Genomic DNA, 27,573 nt, shown 5'->3' on the forward strand with positions numbered 1-27,573 from the left:
ATCAACCAGGTAGCAATATTACTTTTATCTTTGGCAGATCACAGAGCTTTACATTGATGGTGGATTGGAGTGAGGGAGAGAAGACAGAGTATTCCTCACAGAGGAATTTACCTGAGCGTGCATTTCAAATATGCATCTGGCAGTTGCTTCTTGTGATTTAAATTAGTGGCCTTGCACAGTTTTCAGGGTGTTCTCAACAAGTCAATCATTTAGAACCAGAGAAAACAACATTTCTAAGAATGGGACAGCATGAGAGCAAAAGCCTGCTCAAGAGCTCTTCTTTTGTAACTTGTGTCATATGAGCCATTTAATTTCCTTACATCTTTTATGATTTTACCAATAGAAACATTTTGACAGATAACTACTAGAGGTCATGTTTCCCACATTTAAAGTATAGCTACCAATAATTTTGTGACAAGGCCTACTTCTGGAAGAACTGGTGTCAAGCACATCTGTGCCATTCCTTCACAAAATGCAGAATAGCAACAAGCAGACTGTTTCAAGTTTCATAAATTCTATGTATTCAACTGGCATGACAATCAATTTCTTGACATACAAAAAAGAGATCACCTAACCTTATCTGTAAAGGAGAGGAAAAGACAGCGCTAAATCCAACTGCAGTTTTATTTCATCCCTGTTCAAGAGTTCCCCTCAAATCACAACTGCAGTCCCTCCCAACAATATCCAAAAATAGTTCAGGAGACTCCTCACTTTTTTCCTATGCCAACATTATCTTCCCTCCCTTTGGGGGCCAAATGCAGAAAAAGTTCTGTTTGGCATGCTAACTCCAAGTTAGCTCTAAACAAACATTGCCCGATCTTTGTTTTGTCCTGTTGGGGTTTCAATTTTTTTTAAAAAAATGCTCCTCTTGCTATTCAATAAGCTTCTTGGCTTTGAAGAAATGACGCAGATAGAAGACCTGCCAGGTAGCCAGTCCAATGAGACAGAACATGGAGAAAATGCTGAAGTACAATACTCGAATGTTGGTAGACTCTGAAACAAACAAAGAAAGTCTATTACTAGAAAAAAAATACCATGGTGCCCTACAACCCTTAATGACTTCAAACTTCATCTAAAGCACTGATATGAAAATAAGCACCAAAATGATTGGATGCAAGGTAACACACTTCTCTTTACATAGAGGTGAGTCTAAAAGGGACTCAAAATATATTAACGCATTCTCACTTTAAAATGGTGCAGGCAGTACAAAAAAAAAGGTTCCAGTGTTAAGAGTCTATGATGTCTTGAACATTTACTTGGATCCCTGGACACAGGGCAGAATGTATTTAAAATATCGAGTAAAATCTCTCCATGGTGACATTTTCATATTTCTGCTGCCTCACCCAGGTATTCTAGTAAAGCACACTGCTTTCGGAAATAGTGTGTGTTTGTGTGTCAAATTCTACAAAGAATACTTTAACATCAAATGAAAATAACTTTTCATTTAAGACTATATTATCCAAAACACAAAATGTGCACACTCTTAAGAGGTCAATATAAACATGAATTGTGTGAATAAAATAAAAATAGCAGGATTAATATAGGAGTGCAGAGAAAGGATTAACTCATCTACAGTAGATAGGTGGTAAAAGGCTTACTGGAGAAACAGACCCTCCAGAGGTCGTTTATCTGTAATGCCCATGAGCCTTAGTTAGGATAGACAATGGCAAGAAATAATGGGAAATGTAGGCTAACAATATATGGTCAAATTTTGACCACCACTTCCTCATCGGCAACACAGCATTTCAGAATACCGCATTTAAGGTGGTGGAATCTTTTAAAATCTTGACAGCATCTTTACAAGTTGATAATTCATCTATACTTAGGTGGATCGTCTTCCATCTGGAAATCTATCTCATTGTGATAGACTATACAGTCACTTATATACCCACCACTAAGACTCTACTTTTGGAAGACAATCATACCCGGCCACGAGGAATCACCTATGATAATGTGGTGAACTGGACAGCCTGATTTAAATTATCAACTAGGCACCAAGTATGCATTATGACAATATATGTTAGCCATACACATATGCTTACCGTTTGTATCTCGCATCTCTTCCTCTCGCTTCTTCATATAGGCAAAGTCATTGACAATAGATTCTGAAAGATCTTCTAGTCTTCGCAGCTCCAGCTCCAATGGCTTCAACTTCTCAACTTTAGCAATCTGATCAAGGAAGAAATGCAGGTCACATTAAGATACCAAAGATGAAAGTCCATGAATTGCCTTTACCTTTCACACATACCAGTATAGAACATAAACACAACATGATATATATGGAACACAGTGTGCATATATGTGATTAGCTACAGATACATAAACACACATATAATAAAATCTGTGACTAATGTTCTTCCCCATTTAGGTTTGGGTTGAAATATTAAAAGTTTCAGCTATTAAGAGTCTTCTATGGGTCTATGATCAACCACTGAAAGCCTCGCCACAAGGAGGCACTCTAAGCCTTATTCTCATTAAAATGTTTCTTTTATTGGGCAACTTTTCAGCAGAGTTAGGTAATGAACATATAAATACGGTGACTGATAGAATTACTGCCCACCCTTCCACAGATATGCTATAAATATTCCTCCTTCTGCCTAAAGATTTTTGAATTCATCTCCATTTTTTAAGGTTTGGCATGATTGGAAAACAAAACTGTGTGCCTATCACTTAAGAGCAGAACCCTGAGTCCAAAATCAGCTTATTTTTTCCACTGACTAGTTTGTCACTGTCACATATTAGAGATCCTTTTTCACTGGCTAAACTCAGAAGTAAAGCTGGGCTCCCCTACATACAACACTATTCTACTACAGAGTTATAGAGTCCTCTCATACTCCTTCTGATTTGTATATTTTTAACATTATTATAAAACAATGTAAGTACAGGTAATTGTACTAAAATAACACAGGACTTTAAAAGATATTTAAGTAAGGACGTTTTCTCCTCCATATTTTGACTGTTTTCAGAGGGAATTTTTTGTAGGAGCCCAAAATGTTTGGAAATGAGAATGCCTCAGATGTCATCTCAAACCTCCTTCAGAATGTGATATAACCAATCAAGATCATACCAGGGAGGTCATGATGCCAGAGTACTACCAAGCTAATCAGATTTGGCTGTATGACATCAGCCAAAGGCAAATGACGCCAGTAATTTTCTTTCAATCTAAGTTGATTATTCAATGTAAATGGGCCAAAGCTCTCATTTTGACACCAAGTAGAATTTAACTGGATATTTTAAAGTGATTTTCATTTGGCTGAGATCACAACACAAAACAAGGAACACAGGAATAGGAAAAGATTAAATACATTCAGCCTTTTTCTTGACTTTTCAGAATCTTCTGAAATCCCATTTTTAATTGCCCCCACATAAATCTTCAAACACAAACAATAAGTACTTGCTGAACTTCTAATATTCTGAAATATTTTCAACATCAGAAAACATGTTCTTGCCCATAATCAAACAAGTCTTTCCTCCTATGTTCTGTGGTAGACTAGGACGCGGAACAATGGCTTCAAACTACAGGAAAGGAGATTCCACCTGAACATCTGGAAGAACTTCCTCACTGTGAGAGCTGTTCGGCAGTGGAACTCTCTCCCCCGGACTGTGGTGGAGGCTCCTTCTTTGGAGGCTTTTAAGCAGAGGCTGGATGGCCATCTGACGGGGATGCTTTGACTGCGATTTCCTGCTTCTTGGCAGGGGGTTCGATGGCCCATGAGGTCTCTTCCAACTCTACTATTCTATGATTCTATGTAAGAAGCTCTAGCTCAGTGGTTCTCAACCTGTGGGTCCCCAGATGTTTTGGCCTTCAACTCCCAGAAATCCTAACAGCTGGTAAACTGGTCAAAACTCAGGGGACCCACAGGTTGAGAACCACTCCTCTAGCTGAACACAAAAGAGTGGTCATCACCACACTGTAGCTGGTTTCAGCAGGATGAACCATCTATTACTGTAAACTGTGCAATATCTTGACAAACTCGGCATAATTGTCCAATACATGCTGAATATACCCTGTTTCCCCGAAAATAAGACAGGGTCTTATATTAATTTTTGCTCCCAAAGATGCACTAGGTCTTATTTTCAGGGGATGTCTTATTTTTCCATGAAGAACAATTCACATTTATTGTTGAACAACAAAATGAACATTTATTATATACTGTAAAGTAGTTGTCATCACAAACCAGCATAACAGACAAACTATGAATCCTATCAAGAATTTCTTGTTACTACCATTATTTACATGTACAACAATCGATGGTACCTCTTGCAATTTAGGTTTCACAAGGTTTCCATGCTGATTTCTCTCTATTCTAGTTTCAATGTAGTCATGAATGATGAATAATATAATATACTATAATAATATGATAATATAATAATAATATAATGATATACAATATATTAATGAGATAATATAATATAGGATATAATAATAACAGAAAATGATAATAATATGGTATTAATAGGATAATATAATAATGGGATATAATAACAGAATAGCATAATAATATAATAATAGGATAATAGAATAGAATAATAGAATGGAATAGAATGATATAAAATATATTAATAGGATAATATAAAATGGAATATAATAATAATAACAGAATATGCTAATAATAATAAAATAATAATATGGTAATATAATAGAATAATAGTATAGAATATAATGATATAAAATATATTAATAGGGTAATATAAAATGGAATTTAATAATAACAGAATAATAATATAATAATATGAAAATATAACAGAATAATAGAATAATAATATAATGATATAATAATAATAGAAAAATATAATATAATGATTTAAAATATATTAATAGGCTAATATAATAATGGGATATAATAATAGTAACAGAATATGATGATAATAATATGGTAATAGAATAATAGTATAAAATAATCAGTTTCATGGCATAGGATAGGAAGATGAGAGGAGAATCCCAATGCGTCCTGTACCTTTAAGGAGCGAAGCCTTGGGGAGGAGTGGAAAGCCCTCTTCCTTCCCTCCCTCCCTCCCTTGCCCGGGCTCCAAGAGCCAATCAGAAGCCTCTAGGAAGCAAGGCAGCATGGCCAGGAGGGAGACGGAAGGAAGGAAGAAACGGCAGCAGCCACGGAAGGTTCTTCAAGCCTCGGCTGGGGGACAGGCAAGGCAAGGCAGGGAGGCACAGAAAGCAAGCACTTTCCCTCCCTCCCTCCAGTGTGTATGAATGAGTGCTGCTTCTGCCCTGCAGCCATGCTTCCCAATGGAACTCTGCTGCAGCCTTAGTTGCTAGGTCTTACTTTCAGGGGAGGCCTTATATTTGGCAATCCCCCCAAACTCCTGCTAGGTCTTATTCTTTGGGGAGGTCTTATTTTCGGGGAAACACGGTAGTTTCTTTTTAAGTCTCTTAACTTGTGAGTACACTATTTAATAAATTAATTTGATTATATTAATCAAGAATGTGCTCATGATTTAAAGGGCAGCAAATGCTTTAAAACAGTATTTTTAATGTACATTGTTCTTACACACATGCATATCATCATTAAAAGACCAAGAAACAGAATGATTCTTAGTTTTAAGATTTTTTAAAAATGAGTTTATATAGTTAAAGTCAACCAAAGCTCTTATTTCAATGAAGAAAGCAATCTAATAGATGAATAGGATAATCTTTTTAATCTCTAACTCAGAGATTCTGCTGAGTTTGAGTGTTTGGCTTGACTAAATACCTACATCATTTTATTACCATAACTTGGGGAATAAGCTTTAAGCATTCAGAAGAAAAAAAATTGAACTGCTATCTATCCGTTCAAGCAGCTTACACAAACTGGCTATTTTAGTACAGTTTGTGAGAAAGAAAACAAGTAAAAACAACAGATAGCAGTAACAACTGTACTGAAGAGGGAGGTGTGACAGATCTTTGCCACATTTGTTAGAAGTAAGAAGTGAATTCTGTGTTGAAAGTTGACAATTGATGGCAAGCCTTGGGTTAGGTAGGACTTTATTTCTAAAATAGTGATAAGAGTAACTGAATACAATGGAACTTCTAAATAAAGATAAATAGGATTTCAACGTGGAGTTTTACCATTTATTCTTCCAAGTTGTATATCAGTTAGTTATCCCAAAACAGGAGGTACCTTGTCCTGAGTTGCATACAATAACACCATATAAGTAGAAGGACAGCATATCTCTACTTTTCTCCTTTGTCAGCTATAACAAAAATAATTTATGGGATGAACTTTTTTATCTTCACTTGTGAACCATACCCATGAATGTATTGTGTTCACCTTCCAATTTAGAGAAAGATTAATGGGTTCTGATCATTTACTTCAAAGTTAACATTTTAATAGTCCTTAACAAAATATATATTAGTCTATCACTCACAGAATAAGTGTAACAGAACAGAAAACAGAACAGAAAAACCACATGAGATGAACAGAATTATTTGAGGAACAGTACAATACAGTCATTCAGATTCAGAATCTCCAGCTTCAAATTGTAAGTTGTTTTAAATGGTATTTCTCAACACATTTAGCAGAGAGTATGACTGAACACAATAGGTCTTACATAGTGTAGGACGCGTTGAACCCCACTCATAATATAATAGCACAAAGGACAGTGTTGCAACATTCAGTCTGTGCTGCAAGGCCACAAGGGGACAATGAAAGCTCAGCAACTGTGAAAATAATAGCATCCTTGAATGATGGAAAGCTATCCCATCCCTCCATCCCAAAGGGAGGCATGGAGGGAGGAAAAAAAGGGGCAGGCACAGCTGGCTGGAAACAACTTGAAAGCACAGGGCAACAACAAGACTAAGGGACAAGGAACTAGCAAATCAACATACTGTAGACCAAATACTCATGTAAAGCGTGATGTACACTGATGGTGTTACATTATAAATGATTGTGATAACTGGGTTAATTAGCCTTTTTAATATGACTCTTTGCATTTTAGTTTTAAAGGTTCTAGAAAGCAATCTACCCTAACTCTAGTCAACCAAAATCTGATCTTTTTTAAAAGATGGAGAAATAAAAAGTTAAATGTTCTACAAGGGAAGAGAAAAATATTGTGAATGTGGAAATACCTTTTGCACAAATGTACCAACCTTGGTGACCAAAAAGGAATAGCTACTAGCTCCACCTTGCCATTACATCTAAACATAATGTGTACTCTAATAGTCTGTTAGTGTGACTTAACAGTCTGTCCGAGAAGAGCCTATCCCAAAAGAAGCACCATCTCCCTCTGCTCCTTTTCTATGGCAGTGTAATGCAAAAGAGCAACACAATCACAATTTTCTGACATCACAATTTTCTTATCCACGCATTCAAAAAGGCCAGATGTGGCAGCACAGCAAATAAAGCAGAAAGGGGGGGGGGGGAGTGTTTCTTTTAGGTTTTCCCGGGATGGACAAAGCTTTTCATTTCCCTACTCCGTTTTGGAATGCCTGGATGGGGAAACAGTGGTGGCCAAATGCAGCTGGCCTCCTGAAGTGGTGATAGTGCTTTTGTTTCACCATGGAATGGATCCAGGAAGTCAACTGTGTCAAGCCTCAATTTTCAACAGTTCATATTCACAGCTCATACCAAAATCCATAATTTAGGCCCTAAAACCTGGCTTCAACTTATACGTGAGGTTGACTTCTATATGAGTCTGTATGGCAGGTCTACTCTTGATGGGATTTAAACTGGATTTATCCCATGGTAATTACTAATGCAACCTTGATTAAACTCGATTTTATGTCAGATGCTTCGTAGAGCTGTGACAAAGGAATCTTCATATACTTGAAGTCTAATGTTTTAAAATATTGCCTAATGCTTGCACCCATGCCTTTAAAATACATGCGTCACTATTTAGTAGGCACACAGACTATTTTATTATAAAGTGTTCTAACATAAAATGTTTAGGTCCTTTGGATTTGTCACAGCTAGTAAACTCTCTGCCAAGCAAGAGATTCTTCCCACCTCCTCACCACAATGAATTCAGCAAAATTTAATAACTCCACTAAGAGAGAAGTCTACTCTATGAAGCAGGCAGGCTGTTAAATTGGCTAGGAAAAGCAAAATCACACTGTGAGCCATAAGGCCACACACACATCACGGGTGACAGGAAGAGAATTAGAGCCACAAACAGCAAAAAGCAGTGCTGTACCTCCTCGTAGTTCTTTGCTTCCACTCCATGCTTCATAGTCAAGGTCACGAGCTGGTCTGGCATCCGCCCTGTTCCTGGAAATGGAATGAAAGGATTCATTGTATGCAGTGTTCAGGCTGCCAGGAAATTCCTACTCCCCTCCATCCCATTCAGGAGGGATTTGCAGCTCTGTTCTCATAGAAGCCTATGAATAGCAAATGCAGCAGCTCATTTATGGCTAAAATTACAGAAATAATCTGCAGATAGGATGAAGGAAGAACTTCCAAAAGTAATGAGATCAAACTGCAAGTAAGCACATGAAGCATGCAGAACATAAGGCACTCCAACTTTCTGAACTTTGCTCCACCCCTTAGTAATAAGAAAACACACAGAACATAGAGCCAGACAAGTCAGAGGGAGCTAAATAGATATCCCTATCTAAATGAAAAAGCCAGTATAACTATCTTTGAAAAATAGTGAAATATAAATTAAATAAACAAATATATAAACAAACCCAAAGTGGTATATTAGACTGAAGAAATAAAAATAATCAGAAATCGTGTTTCTAAGACTGCAGATCACCTAGATAGGGACAGGATCATTTGGAGTACGACAATCATATTGCTACCATAATTTCCTCCTTCAACCAATCTTTTTCTTTTCCTCATTCAGATTCTTCTTCCCCGACCTCTGATTGCAATTAACCTGGGACATGTATAAGTATTTCTCAAGCAACCAGACTGGGTAAGTGGATTTGACTATGAAGTTTATTTTCAGCTGACTTGTTTTTGGATTTGTCCGATAGGTTATGGCTAAAAATTAGCAACAGATCCCAGGAACTATCAAGACGGGTCAAAATACAGAGTAGGCAAAGAAGCTAAAGGCTCTTTTCTGAAAAAGATTTTGAAATATAAGTTGAGAGAGAGATTTTATGCAAGTTTACTTGGAAGCAGGTCACTCTGAGTAGCATGGGGCTTACTACTTACTTACAGTACTTACGTTAGAATAAAAGCTACTAAAACTGTTGTCTCCCAATACCATATGTGCATGGATATGGCTGTATAAAAAATCTTGGACAAAAAAATTAATACGCTGCTTTCTTTGGAGGTAGGTAGTCTCTCTAATCTTTGACTTTTAGAAGAGAAAATAGGTAAGGTCTTCTTGGAACGTTTTGTACCCTAAGGTATTTCAACGTATTTATACTTATTACTTCAATTCCAGATGAGCTGTGTTGATACCTTTTACTTTTTAATAACATGAATCTGATTTAAAGCGGAGGGTCATAAAAAGGTAAATATGTAGAATGGAAGCTTTATGGCACAGAAATAGCAAGTTTTTAAAAAGTAAACTGTTTCTCTTGGAAGTCTCCAGAACCAGCAATTTACCTTCGAAATTAGGTGTTGGCAACAGCATAGAGACTGGAAGTAAATTCTTCCCAGGTCCCTTATGGGCCATATTGCCCAGCATATAAAATATCTTGTTTTCCTGTCATCATTTCAAAAGAGACTCCAACACATACGTATTTTGAAGTGGTGAAATCTCTGTGATTGGTGGTAATGGATGTGGGTGGTTCTGCATTTTTGTGTGGGTAGTTTTATGTGGTTTTAAAAATCATGCAAATTCTTGAATATTTGAGGGGTTGGGGGACTTTGGGGAACTGGCCATACCCACCCGTATTCTGAATAGATCTCAGGGGTTCCATTATCGATTAACATAAAGGATCTTGTTTTTCAAAGCTAGAAATTGACTTCTGTCCACTGGCTTAGTTATGGTTTTGGGTAGAACTCCACATTGCCCCCTGGGTGTCCCAGATAAAGAAATCCACTCCTAGACCCATTGTTGTTGTTAGGAATTACTGTATATACTCGAGTATAAGCCTAGTTTTTCAGCCCGTTTTTAGGACTGAAAAAAACCCTCCTCAGCTTATACTCGGGTGAGGGTCCTGGTGGACTTATATTCAGGTTGGCTTATACTCAAGTATATATGGCATATTTATTATTTTTCTATTATTATTATTATTATTATTATTATTATTATTATTATTATTGGTATTGTTACATTTATTATTTTACTCTATTATTGTTGTTACTTTTACATTTATTTTACTCTATTTTTATTATTATTAATACATTTATCATTTTACTCTATTTATTATTACATTTATTATTTTACTGCATTTATTATTATTATTACATTTATTATTTCACTCTTATTAAAAGGATACATAAGCACATTTACATTGAAGAAGATGAAAATAATGATTTCATCAGAGTTGAACAGTCATATCTTAAATTACAGTTTGATGTAAAGATTCAAAAACATTTAACCTACTGATGCCTCAATTAATGTAATTTTATTGGTATCTATTTTTATTTCTGAAATTTACCACTCTCGGCTTATAGTGAAGTCAATGTTTTCCCAGTTTTTTGTGGTAAAATTAGGTGCCTCGGCTTATATTCGGGTCGGCTTATACTCGAGTATATATGGTAACTTAAACAAGAGTAGGATATAATACAAAAAATACAGTAGGAGACCTATTCTACCAGAATATTAGTTATTCTAATTTACACAATGAAAATCATAGATAATGCACCCACTGTGGTGGGGGGGACTGCACAAATATGCATATTTAGCTTCTATTTCTTTTTTTTTTTTTAAAAAGACCCAAGGTGGACAAATGTGAAATGTGTGGGGTCAATTTTCACCTCTATGGGCCAAACCACCTGAAGGTGGGCACAAGCAATTCAATTCATGAGCTCTTTCTGCCAGATAATTTTTATGAGACCCCAGGTATATAAAATAGGTATACAAATCAAAGTTTTAAAAAATATTGGATGGCTGAATCCATGAATGCGGAGGGCCAACTGTACCACAGCAATAAAAATGAATGCATGTCTAAATTCCAAATACATTGTGTAGTAAAGTGGTGTCCCATATACAAAAGGGCAAGGTCAGAGTTTGCTTTTTGGAGAGAGATATATTCATTCAAGCTGTGGATGGTTGAATCTGTGGGTACGGAGGGCTAACTCTATTCCAAGCCAAGCTCTGCAGGAAGATTAAGGTGCTATCCTTAAAATAAGGAAAAGAAAAAATCAGATTTCCTTCAAGCAAGGGGGTGTGGATGGGGGGCAGGAAATGACTTGAGGGGCATGCAGGGATTTCTCTCTCTCCCCCCCCCCCTCCATTTTCTCATTCCTCACCCTCCCTTCTCCTGCTCCATTATGACACTGGTTTAAGAAGTTCTGCTCTAGGATACCAGCATTCAAATCTCTGCCCATACACAGAAAGCCACTAATGTCCTTAGGAAAGTCACGCTCACTCATCTTGGCAAGCCTCTTCCAAGTAAATCTTCCCAAAAAACCTCTATGCTTGAGTGCTATAAATCAGAGATTACATGAAGGCATGTAACAGCAAAATCCACATCCTGATCTGATGAACACAGCCAGAAGACAAATTTACTTGGGGAGGGAGGAGAAAGGGAATCTCCTTATTCCCTCTGGTCCATTCCTTCATCTGTCAAGAACAACCACACGAGAAGTCTTTATATAATGAACTCTGGCTTTATGTAATGAACATTCACCATTCCCCTTTAACCTGGAAATATTTATTTTAGGACCCACTTCACCAATAGGTGGCAGCAAAGCACTGCAAAGGAAACACATGGGTAGGGAGAGAAATTGCATTCTTCATGGGATAGAACAAGCTACTCCTAATAACACAAAGTACTACAAGCATTTTTCATAACAGTTATATATTTTATTCCTATATGTTTTGCTCTGAATGAGCAGTTGTGTAACTTCAGAATAAATGTGCATAGCGCTGTAGTGCATATGCTCAAATAGCAGCAGCTTTGGACTAAGATGACAGAAATTTATCAGAAAAATCATTTGGTCAGTTATGAGGCTAAACTCACAGCAAACATAATAGTGGAAATTGTCTGGAAAACAATAGCTATTTCAACACCTGACAGATAAGTATCAGTCATTAATTACCCAAAACGACATCAAAAAGTCATCCACAGAAATTAATATTGTGAACTAGAAACATATCCAGCTCTACTTTTATGATTCTTTAATTTCTAATTGCTTAAAGTTAAAAACAACCAGTATTCACAATAAAACTGTACACAAGTAAACAAAAATAAAAATTCCCAATGGATCTTTTCCACTTTAAAGATAGAACACTCTACACACTAGTGTTCTTGCCTCAATAAGATATTTACCACAATTGCAAAAAAAAAACCCAAAAAACACCCCTACTTTTAAACTAGAAAATGTGGTTTTTCAGGACAGTTAGTTTGCACAATATTTCAGAAATAAATCCTTCTCACAATCAGTCTAAAATTAATATGCCATAGACATCAAAATGGCCAAAAACACAATTCATGCAGCATTCACTTCTAAATTGGTTCCTTTGACACACAAGACCAAGACCAAATCACAAATATACACATCATGATAAACATATGCTACAGCTACACCCATATATACAGGTCTTCCCAATCCTGAAGCAGGAAGCCAGGAAGAGTGGGTGGGTGGGATACTGGACACTGCTAGTCAAAAGGTATGATTGCCTTCAAATGGCAATGCCTGACAGCACACACCCCTGTCTCCAAATATCTATTCTTTACTTGAGAGGCTGTAGGATAGGAGCATTTGTTGCTGGTTTCTAAGTGCTCCATACAACTTTGGAAAGTGACACCCAACAGCAGGCACTCCCACTGTTTGGTTTCCTCCATTCCATTAGGCATCTTTATCAAGAAAGAATGGATGAAATGTAGGATGTCTCTTACCAACTGCATACTGAACATCTTCAAAAAGTAACACCATTCCGAAGGGAAACACCACCTAGAAGAACCACTTTTTTCACCTGGCTATGGACTACATTTCAAAGATGTAGCCCAATTCTGAGGCAAGGCCTTCCCCTCCACAGTATGGACATGCTATAAGTTAACAATTTTTTAATTTGGCCATTAAAACTATCCCAAATTAATAAACTTCTGAACATCAGTTTTCGTGCTTGCCTGGAATCTGGATTCTCTCTCCCCCCCCACTCACTCACACACACGCATACACACAGGAGCAGGTAGTTCTAGAGTACCAACTATCAAGTGGTAAAGTACACCCAACTTTCCAAAGATCAGATAAAATCTAATGTTTTGATGGTTATAAAATAATCACTGCTTATCAATCAGCTCAGTGACAACATTATGTGCGTATTGTAATTTCAAGCAAGATATAAATCAGAGGGTGAATGAGGGATTCAAGTGTGAAATTATATGGCTTTGAACATTTGCTTGTTATTAAAGAGGAAAATCATGGGAATTTTTTTAATTCTGTAGAGCGCTTTGCCAGACAATCTGAAGGAAACGGGACTACATTTAAGGCAAATGAGTTAAAATTTCATCAAAAATTACATTATCCCTTCCTCTCATGCTTCAGTTTGTGAAAAGAGCAGCAAGAATACCTGCGGAGAATTGCGTAGGAGATAATTTGAAGTCAAAGAGCAAAGTGAATGGTGCAAGGCAAGAGTTTTGTGACAGCAATAAAGTACTTATTACAGGGATCTCCTCAAGTCTTGCAAATCAGCTCTTCCCTCTGCTAAGCTCTCTGCGCAAAAAGCTGCTTCTTTCATTTCCTCTTCCCCATTTTTGTGGCTAATTGCTTAAGAAATCCCTGTTGTTCAGAGACCCAACGGCCAAGTTGTCTGTTACACCGACTTTCACTTCTCGGGGGAATATAACCCTATAACTATGATTGCTACAGCATCCCAAATCGTCAATGTTGATCACATCAACGTCTCTTGGTGCTACCAAAAACCCGAGCAACATAAAACTTTTACTTAATGGCATTCATATGTATAAACATTCCATATCAGGACACTGTGCTAAATACCAGAACAGGACACTGCTAAATACTCTTAAAGTACCAATGCTTTTTTAAAAATGTGGTTCTCATGTTACTAGTTCAACACTCAGATGTAATTTTTTTATTATAGCTGAAGCCATGGAGGGTAAGTTACTCCCACTTTTTCCAACGAAACTGAACATTTTAGGGGAAAATTTAAATACGATGATATGGATGTTCTTTACATAAGAAGTATTCCATTAGATATCTTTGCACTTCGGGATCTTGTCTAGTTTCTTCACAGCTGATCAAGTTGGCAACAACAAATAGCTGCAGATATACACCTTGGATTTTAGCATTTTGAGTGTACATTTATAGTACAAACAGGAATATGATTTTTTAATTCTGCAGACAGTCTTATATATAAATCTTCATATTGCACAGTTCTTCACATTTTGAGTGTGCAAATCCCCATGTAAAAAGCATTTAGCTAATGCTAAAAAAAGCTATTTCACTTCCAATTTCTTTCCATACTCCCCAAAGTTTTCATTTTATCTGCCCCTTACTAGAAAAAAATGAAAATTTGTACTAGGAAAAATGGGAAAAACTGTGAGCATTCCCTGTTTCCAGGTTTCTACCTCACTAGATACATACAATTCGCTAAGTAAAAACAAACCAGAATTCATTTAATTCTCTCTGACTTCACTACTTACAATCCTACATTCAAATATATGTTCTGCCTATATACACCTGGCATTCTGGATAACAATTTAATGTGTCTGATGAAGTGGCCTGTAGTACATGAAGGCACATGCTATAACAGACTTGTACCACAACCTTCCTGGTCATTTTTCTGCAGCGAACCAATACAGCGAATTCAGACATCCTTCAGAAAGAAAGAAATATACAAAAAGCATGCTAACATCTCTTTCTTCTGGCCTCAAAAGGATATAAATTTCAGCCAGAACTGTTACCTTTTAAAAGCTGCAAGGCATTTTATTCCAAAATACCACAGCCTCATTTCTGAAGGGTTTCTGTTAGAAGAATGGCTACTGAGTCATAAAGAGATCTGTAAATGTGTTGTAATTGATTTGAACTAGCTGCTTTGATTGCTTATATTGATGATTGATAGGCTCTGTTTTTAATGTTTTTTACTTTGTAGGTTATTGCATTATTACATTAGCAATATTAATTGGAGAAATAGAAGACACACTGAGATATATAAAACTTCCTACGATTCTCTCACTTAACTTTATGGGCTAAAGGAGACGAATGATCTGAGATTATTAGCAGGATAGTGAGAAGCAAAGCCTTAGGCCATATTAAAGATGAACACTGACTATTGATGATCAGAAGCAGTGAGCAAATACCTGAAGGTATGTAAACTATTTGCCTTGAATTTGAACACATAAAGGATAGGCACCAGCAAAAAAGAAGAGCCAAATGCGTCACTCCTAAAGGAAATGTAAGCTCGAAGACTTGTTAGGCAACTGTCCCCAAGATCTAGGTTCAAAAATGACATCTTGCATACTTCCTCTTCATCTTGTAGTGCAAAACGACATTGCAACCATGGCATGCCTCACCAGTAGGCTATTTGCCAAACTTAAAAATCCTAGCTACAGATTTCTAAAAAGACCAAATTTTCATTTTCATTGAAAGAAACAGAAAGTTCTCCACTGCTTTATCAGAGGAGCAAACTATGAATGGGAATGGGGAGAATAAAAATTAGTCCCAGTTCTGATTTAATATCCAGACAGCAAAAAAGGAGTATCAGTTCAGCAAAAAAATGATGCCACGTGTACAGCAGGATCAGTATAAAAACTGTGGGATTCTATTTGCACATACAAGAAGAATCTGGAGTTGATTGTAAAATTAGAGTACTCTCCTTATCAATTTGTATTTTCTAGTTGTGAACAGGAGAAAGCAGTTCCACACATCCTGCCAGTTTTGGACATGTGATTGTAAGATCTGAGAACTCTGGGACCCTATGCTTAAAGACTAAGCAGTGCACATCTGTCTGATGTGGGAGCCAAACGAGGACTCTTTCCTGTAATAACTCATGAGGGTTAGGACATAACCCTACAGTAGTCTCGCTTATCCAACCTTCGTGTATCCAACATTCTGTATTATCCAATGCAGTCTGCCTCCCACCTGGATCCACAGCTGTTTCTCTAGGTAGGCAAGGATCACAGATCTTTTTAAATCTTCACAGGATTGACCTTTAGGTGGATTTAACTTCCAACAATGTTGTCACTGTAAGTTCATTTTATGCAATTCTATCTTTATTTGTAGTGAATTTTTTAGTAGTTAATTGTTTTGTAGTCAATGTTTTCAATACATTGTGATGTTTTGGTGCTAAATTCGTAAATACAGTAATTACTACATAACATTACCATGTACTAACTGCTTTTTCTGTTGGAAGTTATTTGTTGTAAAACATGATGTTTTGGTGCTTAATTTGTAAAATCATAAAGTGATTTGATGTTGAATAGTCCTTCCTTAATCCCTCCTTATTATCCAACATTTTTGCTTATCCAACATTCTGCCGCCTGTTTATGTTGGATAAGCGAGACTCTACTGTAATTCCCTTTTTGTTAGCCTATTCTTTCTCGAGTATCATTCCAAATTTTAAACTGCATATTTCTTGAGATTTTTCTGAATTCTCACTCAAACTCAAGAACTTCTGGGAAGTAGTTACGTATTGGCTTCATCAGTAATTTTAGAAACTGACTATTCTTAATTTTTCTTTCAGTAAAGAATTGGAAAACATTCCTGTTTGCCACCCAAAAGGTATTCAGAAGGGTTGTTCACACTCACCTACAGGGAGTTTGCTCTCAAAGCAGGCCTCAAACATATCATAGTCTTCTGTGGTGAAAGCAAATTTGCCTTTAATAGCATCCTCCTTGGAATAGAGAATGTGCCCAGATGAGTCAGTAATCTGTAGAGAAAACGAAGAAAAGGAGAAGAAATCATGTTAATAACCAAGTCCTATGAGAGCTATCTGGGCTTTCCTCACTCTCTTCATATCTGAAGAAATGATTTGCATCATGATTTTATTACTGGTGAATTAGGTTATCAAAATAAATTCTACTTCATTAGATTCATTATCTGAGGTCATTCCTATGCAATAACTCAGTGAAACTGTGAGGTAGCCTATCTCAAAATACATAAAGAAGAACCAGTTCATTTCACTTAACATACATTGTCAGCAATTCTAAAGAGAATGAGTTATAGATTACATTACCAAGCAATAATGGTAAAAATGAACGCAATTACAAAAGGAAATAGCTTTAAAGGGGCTTCTGAAAGCTTATTAAAAGTCAATTCAAGTATTGCTAAATACAGTGAGCAGATGAGGATGTCCTCAAGTCTGGCTCCTAATGGCACCAGATCCTATCTGATCTGGGAAGCTAAGCAGGGTCAGCCCTGGTTAGTACTTGGAGGGGAGATGACCAACAAACACCAGGTCTTGGTATTTCAGAGGAAGGAACCAGCAAAACCACATTTGAGCATTCCTTTCCTTAAAAAAAATCTATGACATTCATGGGATCAACAAAAGTCAATAGGCGATCTGAAGAAAAAAGCACATACACATAAATCATGCACTGAAAAGGCTCTCATTCATATGCTAAACTAATTCCCCCCCACAAGTATCTTAGTCCATGTCTACTTTTCTCTACTTCTGGCACCAGATGATAGTTGCCTACACACAGCCAGGCACGTTGCCCATCAAACTAAGTCCATGTAGGGCAAACAGCTTAAAAGGCAGCCTACACACTAGTGGGGGTGCACACAGCTTGAAGGATGTGCTACAGTGCTCTACATTATGCACAGTAACATCATCATTTTCACAATCATAAATCTGCCCCCCAGGCTGCTGCTTTGAACAATAAACACCCACATATCACTGATGAAGTGGGAAGACATCTATTAAAAAACCTCCTCTGCGCAGTCAATTGGCACAATAGATACATTCCTCCGGAACATAAAGTTAACTGTATTTTCTTTCTCTGAAAAAAGAAAGTATTGTGTCATCACTAATAAGTAGAAGCCTTAGACCAGACAGTGAAAATGCCTGTGTGTGTTGCTGTTGGAAAACAGTCTTGGAATTTTTATACCAGGTGAACATGCATACACTTGCAGAACAAATACCCTGGCTGTCCATCTGGTATTTAAAAAAACCACTAAAGTCATGATAGCAACACATATTTCTAGTATAGCGTACCCTGTTGCGCCTTCGTGACCTTCTAGAGAACATGAAAACCTAACAGATAACTTCTAATAAATCTAAAACTTTATTGATCCACAGTCAAGTGCAGTCTTAGGGCCCTCCACACAGCCATATAACCCAGAATATCAAGGCAGATAATCCACAATATCTGCTTTGAACTGGGTTATCTGTTGGTGATGCAGTACTGGGTAGTAACAACGATCTAAACTACACATTAACCTGTGGGCCCTTCTACACAGCCCTATATCCTAGAATATCAAAATCCCACATTATCTGAGTGTGGACTCAGATAACCCAGTTCAAAGCAGATATTGTGGGATTTTCTGCCTTGATATTCTGGGATATAGGGCTGTGTGGGCCCTAAGATGAAAGGCCAGATAACCCAGAATATCAAGGCAGATAATCAACCATATCTGCTTTGAACTGGGTTATCTGAGTCCACACTGCCACATAATCCAGTTCAATGTGGATTTTATACAACTATGTGGAAGTGGCATTAGGCTGTATAAAATCCTACATTATATGCTTTGAACTGGGTTATATGGAAGTGTAGACTCAGATAACCCAGTTCAAAGTACATATTCTGGGATTTTCTGCCTTGATATTTTGGGTTATATGACTGTGTGGAAGGGCCCTTAGACCCTGAGCTTTTGGGTGGTGATGTAGTACTGGGTAGTAACAACTATATAAACTACCAATAAATCTAAGCTGAAAGGGTAAGCAATGTACTTTGGGATACTGTAACCGAAAACTGTAATACCACTCACCTTAGTATACATTCCTGAAATATTTACTAATGCAGTTGAGAAGAGGAATGTTTAAATGGTTTTATAACTGTTTACTTTTATATGAAAGCAAAATCACACACACAAATGATATATGCACACAAGTTGAGTCTCTGAGATCCAGAAATCTGACATCAGAAATACTCCCAAAACTGCTAGTAGCCACATGCTTATGCCTTTGGGGAAAGCAAGCTAGCTGCAAGTTCAAAACCTGCCAGTGTTAGGGCACAGTGGGGTGAGCTGCCTGGAAACAGGCTATGAGGATCCCACTGGCTGCCACCTGTATAAAGCTAAGGGCTCTTCCACACAGCCATATAACCCAGAATATCAAGGCAGAAAATCCCACAATATCTGCTTTGAACTGGGTTATCTGAGTCCACACTATCATATATTCCAGTTCAAAGCAGATAATGTGGGATTTTATTCAGCTGTGTGGAATGGGATTAAAAGAGAAAAAAACAAATGGGGCAGGAGGGGGGTGCTACTTTGGTAAAAGGCCTCAAATATGATGACAGCTAAGGAAGTGTCTGGGACATTTGCATTTCACAGTGGAATTGTGTAAGTTGAATCTACCTCATCTTCTTTCCTCCCCACAAAAAAAAATCAGGCTCCTTGAAGGAAAACTCACTGGATGCTGGACATGCGCCTAGCCCTGATCCCCCTATTTTTTGTTCACTATATATGTGCAAATATAGGTATTACAAATCTTAAAAAAATACAAAATCCAAAAAAACCCTTCTGGTTCCAAGCATTTCAGATAAGCAAAACTCAAACCTGTATAGGGTCTCAGAGTCGTACGAAACGATGCAGAATATTTAGACACCAATCATACAAAACAAAACTATCTATACAGAAATGTTTACAGAGTACATATGTAAAAACATGTGTACTTTACCTTCCATTCTTTCTAAGTTTACAATTACAGCTTGAGAACTTACAAGGAACAAAGTAATTATGTGATCCAGTAAGCAGACGAAAAATTGATTTACACAGAAAACCATGTGCCTGGAGATTCTGGGAGCCTCATTTTAAGAAGGATATAAACTGGAGCGAGTTCAGAGAAGGGCAATGAGGATGTTTTGTTCTTCACATGCGGAGAGGTTGAAAGAACTGGGCATGTTTAACTTGGTGAAGGGATTCCACTCTTTAAATATCTCAACGGAGGGAGCAGGCCTGTTCCCTTCTGTCTTAGAGGGCATGACCAAGTCTTATGGTTTGAAATTATCCTATAATACAATGGTTCTCAACCTGGGGTCCCCAGATGTTTTTGGCCTTCAACTCCCAGAAACCTTAACAGCTGGTAAACTGGCTGGGATTTCTGGGAGTTGTAGGTCAAAAACATCTGGGGACCCCTGGTTGAGAACCACTGCTATAATACATTTAAGATTGAATGCTAGAAGGAAGTTCTTGTCAGTAAGAGCAGTTCAGCAGTGCAATCAACTGCTTAGAGAGGTGATTACCCACGGCCACAGGGAACCGCCAAAAGGCTAAACGGAGGGCTGCACAAACACAGCAAGGACCAAGTATCAAGAGTCCAATAATCCCAAATAAACAGCTCGGGGGAAGGTCACAGGGGCTTACATGTCTTTACACTAATGCTCAGAGCATGGGAAATAAGCAAGACGAACTCCAACTTTTAGCACAGCACCACACGTACAATGTCATAGGCATCACTGAAACCTGGTGGGATGACTCCCATCACTGGAATGTAGCCATTGAGGGCTATAACCTCTTTCACAGAAATAGAACAAAGGGGAGAGGAGGGGGAGTAGCTTTATGTGTCAAAAACAGTTACGTTGCAGAACAAATGCAAGACTGTAATCCGGAAAACCAGCTTGAAAGCATCTGGATAAGAATCAAGGGAACTGGGACTCAAAAAGATCTCGTTGTGGGTGTCTACTACAGACCTCCGAGTCAGGATGAAGGACTTGATGAAGCCTTCTGTCAACAGCTGACCAAACAGGCACAAAGAAGAGATATAGTAGTCATGGGCAATTTCAATTATCCCGATATCTGCTGGAAAACAAACTCGGCCAAGAGTACAAAGTCCAACAAATTCCTCACTTGCTTTGCAGACAATTTTATGGTCCAGAAGGTAGAAGAGGCAACAAGGGGATCGGCTACTCTTGATCTAATCTTAACAAATGTGGAAGACCTGATCAATACAGTCGAAATGGTCGGATCCTTAGGGGCAAGTGACCATGTGCTCCTACAGTTTGCGATTCAAAGGAAGGATGAAACTAAGACAAGTCAAACATGCATTCTGGACTTTAAGAGAGCTGACTTCCAAAAAATGAAGGAAATGCTGAGCGGCATTCCAGGGACGCCAATATTAAAAGACAAGGGATTTAAGGATGGATGGGAGTTTTTTAAAAGTGAAATACTCAAGGCGCAAATGCAAACAGTGCCAACAAAGAAAAAAAAAATAAGACAACTTCTAACCGGGCTAAGACTCAAAAGAGACATGCACAAGAAGTGGAAAAGGGGAGAAATCACCAAAGAAGAATTCAAACGTATAGCCAACTCCTGTAGGGAAAAGGTTCGCAAGGCTAAAGCGCAAAATGAGCTCAGGCTTGCCAGGGACATTAAAAACAACAAAAAAGGCTTTTTTGCTTACGTTGGTAGAAAAAGGAAGAACAAGGAGGCAATAGGGCCTCTGCGAGGAGAAGATGGGGTGATGGTGACAAGGGACAGGGAAAAGGCAGAACTACTTAATGCCTTCTTTGCCTCGGTCTTCTCACAAAAAGAAAGTCGTCTTCAACCTCAACAACATGGAACGGACGAAGGATTAGAGGAAATCCAACCCCAAATAGGGAAACAAGTTGTCTAGGAACACCTGGCCTCTCTAAACAAATTCAAGTCCCCAGGGCCAGATCAGCTACATCCAAGAGTATTGAAGGAACTGGCTACGGTTATTTCATAACTACTGGCAATTATATTTGAGAGTTCGTGGAGAACGGGAGAAGTCCCAGCAGATTGGAGGAGGGCGAATGTGGTCTCTATCTTCAAGAAGGGAAAAAAGAATGACCCAAACAATTACCGTCCTTTCAGCCTCACGTCGATACCAGGCAAGATTCTGGAAAAGATCATTAAGGAAGTGGTCTGCGAACATCTAGAAACAAATGCGGTCATTGCTAATAGCCAACACGGATTTACCAAAAACAAGTCACGCCAAACTAATCTGATCTCTTTTTTCGACAGAGTTACGAGTTGGGTCGATACAGGGAACGCTGTGGATGTAGCGTACCTGGAATTCAGTAAGGCCTTCGACAAAGTCCCCCATGACCTTCTGGCAAACAAACTAGTAAAATGTGAGCTAGACAAAACTACGGTTAGGTGGATCTGTAATTGGTTAAGCGAACGAACCCAAAGGGTGCTCACCAATGCGTTGTCTTCATCTTGGAAAGAAGTGATGAGTGGAGTGCCACAGGGTTCCGTCCTGGGCCCGGTTCTGTTCAACATCTTTATTAACGACTTAGACGAAGGGTTAGAAGGCACGATCATCAAGTTTGCAGATGACACCAAACTGGGAGAGATAGCTAACACTCCAGAGGACAGCAGCAGAATTCAAAACGATCTTAACAGACTAGAGAGATGGGCCGAAACTAACAAAATGAAGTTCAACAGGGACAAATGCAAGATACTTCACTTTGGCAGAAAAAAATGGAATGCAAAGATACAGAATGGGGGACGCCTGGCTCGATAGCAGTACATGTGAAAAAGATCTTGGAGTCCTCGTGAACAACAAGTTAAACACGAGCCTACAGTGTGATACGGCTGACAAAAAAGCCAACGGGATTCTGGCCTGCATAAATAGGGGTATACCATCTAGATCCAGGGAAGTCATGCTACCCCTCTATTCCGCCTTGGTCAGACCACACCTGGAATACTGTGTCCAATTCTGGGCACCGCAATTGAAGGGAGATGTTGACAAGCTGGAAAGCATCCAGAGGAGGGCAACTAAAATGATCAAGGGTCTGGAGAACAAGCCCTATGAGGAGTGGCTTAAAGAACTAGGCATGTTTAGCCTGCAGAAGAGAAGGCTGAGAGGAGACATGATAGCCATGTACAAATACGTGAAGGGAAGTCATAGGGAGGAGGGAGAAAGCTTGTTTTCTGCTGCCCTGCAGACTAGGATGCGGAACAATGGCTTCAAACTACAGGAAAGGAGATTCCACCTGAACATCAGGAAGAACTTCCTCACTGTGAGAGCTGTTCGGCAGTGGAATTCTCTGCCCCGGACTGTGGTGGAGGCTCCTTCTTTGGAGGCTTTTAAGCAGAGGCTGGATGGTCATCTGTTGGGGGGTGCTTTGAATGCGATTTCCTGCTTCTTGGCAGGGGGTTTATTTATTTATTTGCAGTATTTATATTCTGCCCTTCTCACCCCGAAGGGGACTCAGGGCGGATTACATTACATTAAGGCAAACATTCAATGCCTTAACACAGAACAAAGACAGAGACAAACACAGACTCTGAGCTGGCCTCAAACTCATGACCTCTTGGTTAGAGTGATTTGTTGGAGCTGGCTGCAGCTGGCTGCTCACCAGCCTGCGCCACAGCCCGGGTTGGACTGGATGGCCCATGAGGTCTCTTCCAACTCTACTCTTCTATGATTCTATGATTAAATCTTCTTTTCTGGATGCCTTCAAAGGAGCCTGGAAAGCTATCTGCTAGAGATCCTGCGCAGAGCAGGAGACTGGAGCCAATGATCCACAGCAAAATTTCTCGAACTGTGCTCCTCCAGATGTTTCAGAGTTCAGCTCCCACAATGCCTATCAGCTGGTAAACTGGCTGGGATTTCTGGAAGCTGAAGTCCAAAACACCTGGAGAAGTAACCTTTGAGAAACACTGGTCCAGAGGGTGTTGTTGAAGGCTTCCCAGTGACAAAGGACTCTTGCCACACCCTGGACTCTCCACAGATATATATTTTTTTCCTTTCCTTGCCTAGTTTATCCATTCCACACAGCCTCTGAAGATGCCTGCCGTAGATGTGGGTGAAACGTCAGGAAGGAGAGAATACTTCTGGAACATGTTCACACAGCCTGAAAGACATACAACAACACTGGTCCAGAGAGTTTTTCTAATTATATGATTCTATGATACCAATTCCTAATTCATCATTTGTTCAATAATCTGAATCTCTTATAGCTTTAATCAGCCTCAGAGGGTTTTTGATAATTATCCCGTTTTTATTACGATTTTACCATTTATATGTTTTAAATGCAATTTTTTATCCTGTATTTTTGTTTTAATTGATATATTGTATTACTGTTTTATCTTTTTATAGTGTGATTTGTATTATGTTGCCTATGTTTTGTTCTATGTTGTTTGGGCCTCTGCCCCATGTAAGCCACCCCGAGTCCCCGCGGGAAGATGGTGGCGGGGTATAAATAAAGTTTATTATTATTATTATTATTATTATTATTTAGGAAGAAATTCCAGGACTGTTAGAAAGGGAAAAGACAACTAACATGACAGTAATGTACCCCAAACGGAAGACAGAAACAGAATGACTCCACAAATGTCAGTATTCAACTACAAAGCAACTTGCCACCTGTACTGTAAGGATCTTTATCCCCTTAATAGAAGTCCTGGTTTTGTTTTGTCACAACTCAAATCTCTATTAGCTCAGAGATTCACTAGAAAGCACTAGTCACATGTCTCTAGTCTCCATTTCATTGTTACTGTGAATGCAAATATTGTAGTTATGAAGTACCCAACCTGCTATTTAAAAGAGTTAGCAAAGCTCAATATCAGTATGTTTTCAGCACACCGCTGACATGATAGATAAAACCTTTCCAAGGCCATTTCCTTGCATACAGCACCTATCAGTCTCTTCTCCTTGGCTGACCTACCTGGAAAACCCACAACTACTAACTAGAAGTCAAAATAACCAAGCCCTGTGACTCTACACAATCAAGAAAAATCTCAAGAAAAATCAGCAACACAATTTGTCTTGTTATCTTGCTCCTCAAATTATGTCCTTCTGTAGTATTATGCACACAATAAAAATACACATTATGAATCCTGGCCCCAAGTATTTAGACTTGTTCTTGGTCAAAAGCTATGCGAAAAACTGCTCAGGTAAAATCTAAAATACAAACATGTGCAGGGCTACTCCAGCATAAATCCCAGCAAGATCAAATAAGAAGGACTTTTAAGATTACAGGCTTTGTTGCACAACGTTATTCCAACACTGACACGTCACTCTAACTGTTGTATCACGAACAGCTGCTACCCTCCTCCCTCATGCTACAGCAATACTGTGTGATGCTGAAAAGACTTCATGAGTGGTGAATCCTCTTCTTAAACAATTTGGACATATCTACACATTAGAAAGAATAAATTAATAATGCAGAGAAGACCTATCTGAAGGACTTCTTCCATTTCCATAGTGACTGAATACATCAATCCCAATGCTGGAACACCACAACACATTATTGGGTGCTGCTTGGTAAGGGAAAACACACCTTGTGAATTATGCAATATGTGACAAGTTGAACTATGGGGTGCATAAAATAGGACTGCCAGAAGTTCCCAACACATTACTATTATTTACATTAATCTCCTCCACTACTACAGTCCTCTTTCCTTGTGTATCATGTCTTTAGAGTATAAGCTTGAGGGCAAGAAAGTGATTTTTCTTGTTCTTTTTCTTGCAAAGCATCATGTGCAGTGATGGTAGTAGTAATAATAGTAGTAGAAATTATGTTGATGATAATAAAGTAGATGCTCAGTTAACCCGAACTCAAGCAACTGGCAATCTTTAAAACGAAAATTGCATACTGCATTCACAAAGCTATTTTTCAGATACAGTAAAATGGTGTTACAATAAATTAAGTTTGTCTTTGTCTTTATTTGCTTTTAATTACTGTATTTAAATATTAATAGGAAATCAATACAGAGGTTATAGTATTGTATGGGGTATAGTATTAGTTAGGCCCATTCTTAATAGTAACTGTCAAGCAACCAGAAACTACATTTATCCAACATCTACTGATCCCCAAGGCTGCTGCTTAACTGAAGACCCTTCCACACAACCATATAACCCAGACTATCAAGGCAGAAAATCCCACAATATCAGCTTTGAACTGGTTTATCTGAGTACACACTGTCATATATTCCAGTTCAGTGTGGGGTTGTATTCACGTGTGGGGAAGGGGCCTGGATTATATGGCTGTGTAGAAGGGCCCTGAGGCCTCTTCTACACTGTCCTTAAATCCCAAGATCTGATCCTAGATTATCTGTTTATTCCAGATTAAACGACAGTGGAGACTCAGGGCCCTTCCATACAGTTGTATAAAATCCACATTGAACTGGATTATATGGCAGTGTGGACTCAGATAATTCCGTTCAAAGCAGATATTATGTGTTATCTGCCTCGATATTCTGGGTTATATGGCTGTGTGGAAGGGCCCTGGGGCCCCTTCCACACAGCTGAATAAAATCCCACATCTGTTTTGAACTGACCCAGTTCAAAGCAAATATTGTGAAATTTCCTGCCTTGATGTTCTGAGTTATATGGCTGTGCGGAAGGGCTCTCGGATAACCCAGTTCAAAGCAGATATTTTGGGATTTCCTGCCTTGATATTCTGCATTATATGGCTGTGTGGAAGGGCCCGGAGAGTTTACCATCCCTGAAAAACTCGGAAATGTGGGGGCTGCCTTTGAAGACTGTTCGGAAGCTTCAATTAGTCCAACGGGAGGCTGCCAGGGTAATAACAGGAGAGGCGTTCAGGGAGCGTACCACATAATTATTATTATGTACGCTGGAACTCAATCGACAGACCCAGTCTTTTAAAATTGAACACGCCCATCTGTATTTTAGAATGTGTTTTATGAATGTTCGATGTAAGTTAATAATTTTAACTGTTTTATAGTGCATTGTACAATTTTTATATATGTGTTTTTATTGTAAGCCGCCCTGAGTCCCCTGTTGGGCGAGAAGGGCGGGATATAAATATTGTAATAAATAAATAATAAATGTGTCAACAAGTGGAAAACTTGTGGCAGGGAAAGACAGGAGGGGGCATACACATATACACACAAATGCCCTCCCTCCCTCTCTCACACACATGCAAGCACTTCTAAACAAAGCTGGGCCTTTTCCCTCCTTCCGCTTCACCCGCCAGAAGAGGCCGAGGATTGGCTGACGTGTCCCAAAGGAAAGGGGAAGGGCCTGGGAAGAAGGCCCGGCGTAGTGTCTTCGGCGCTGAGAGGCCTCCACTCGCCCTCCGAGGCCCACTTGCCTGGGCCCTCTGTCAAACAGAGGCCTCAATCCCTCCCTCCCGCCCCTCGGTCTCTCTCTCTCTCTCCGCACCTTGAGGTTGGCGGAGGGCCCGCTGGGAGAGCCCGGCGGGGAAGCGACCTCGTACTCGCCGGTGACCAGCGTGTCCCGGTGGATCTCCTCCCGCAGACATTTGCGGGCCTTGCCGGGCAAGTGGAAGGAGAGGGGCCGAGCGGGGCTGGGCAGCAGGACCAGGAGGACCAGGCCGAGCGGGAGGAAGGCCGGCAGCAGCATGGCGGCGAAGGAGGAGGAAGACTCAGCGGAAACCAGGCCGGGCTCTCTCTGCCTCCGCTCGCCCCCCTCCCAACCCGGCGCCGG

At 39.0% G+C, this 27,573-nt stretch overlaps 1 protein-coding gene across 1 annotated transcript; it reads right to left on the bottom strand.

Moving 5' to 3' along the window:
* Positions 1-497: 497 nt before the first annotated feature.
* Positions 498-27,573, bottom strand: tmed10 (transmembrane p24 trafficking protein 10). The gene is made up of 5 exons (XM_003214439.4): positions 27,289-27,573; positions 16,770-16,890; positions 8,128-8,201; positions 2,043-2,169; positions 498-993 (listed from the first exon to the last, which is right to left on the bottom strand). The coding sequence occupies exons 1-5, from the start codon at positions 27,487-27,489 to the stop codon at positions 872-874; spliced, it is 645 nt and encodes a 214-aa protein (XP_003214487.1). The 5' UTR covers positions 27,490-27,573; the 3' UTR covers positions 498-871.

The sequence above is a fragment of the Anolis carolinensis genome, chromosome 1 (genome assembly GCF_035594765.1).
Source record: "Anolis carolinensis isolate JA03-04 chromosome 1, rAnoCar3.1.pri, whole genome shotgun sequence".
NCBI classification, from domain to species: Eukaryota; Metazoa; Chordata; class Lepidosauria; order Squamata; family Dactyloidae; genus Anolis; species Anolis carolinensis.

Excerpts from the sequence above, each read along its gene's own strand:
- tmed10 (XM_003214439.4), bottom strand. The coding sequence starts at position 27,489 with ATGCTGCTGCCGGCCTTCCTCCCGCTCGGCCTGGTCCTCCTGGTCCTG. Across the intron at positions 2,170-8,127 it reads AAGCAAAGAACTACGAGGAG|ATTGCTAAAGTTGAGAAGTT; the intron begins GTACAGCACTGC and ends TTCCTTGATCAG. Across the intron at positions 994-2,042 it reads AGAGATGCGAGATACAAACG|AGTCTACCAACATTCGAGTA; the intron begins GTAAGCATATGT and ends TGTTTGTTTCAG.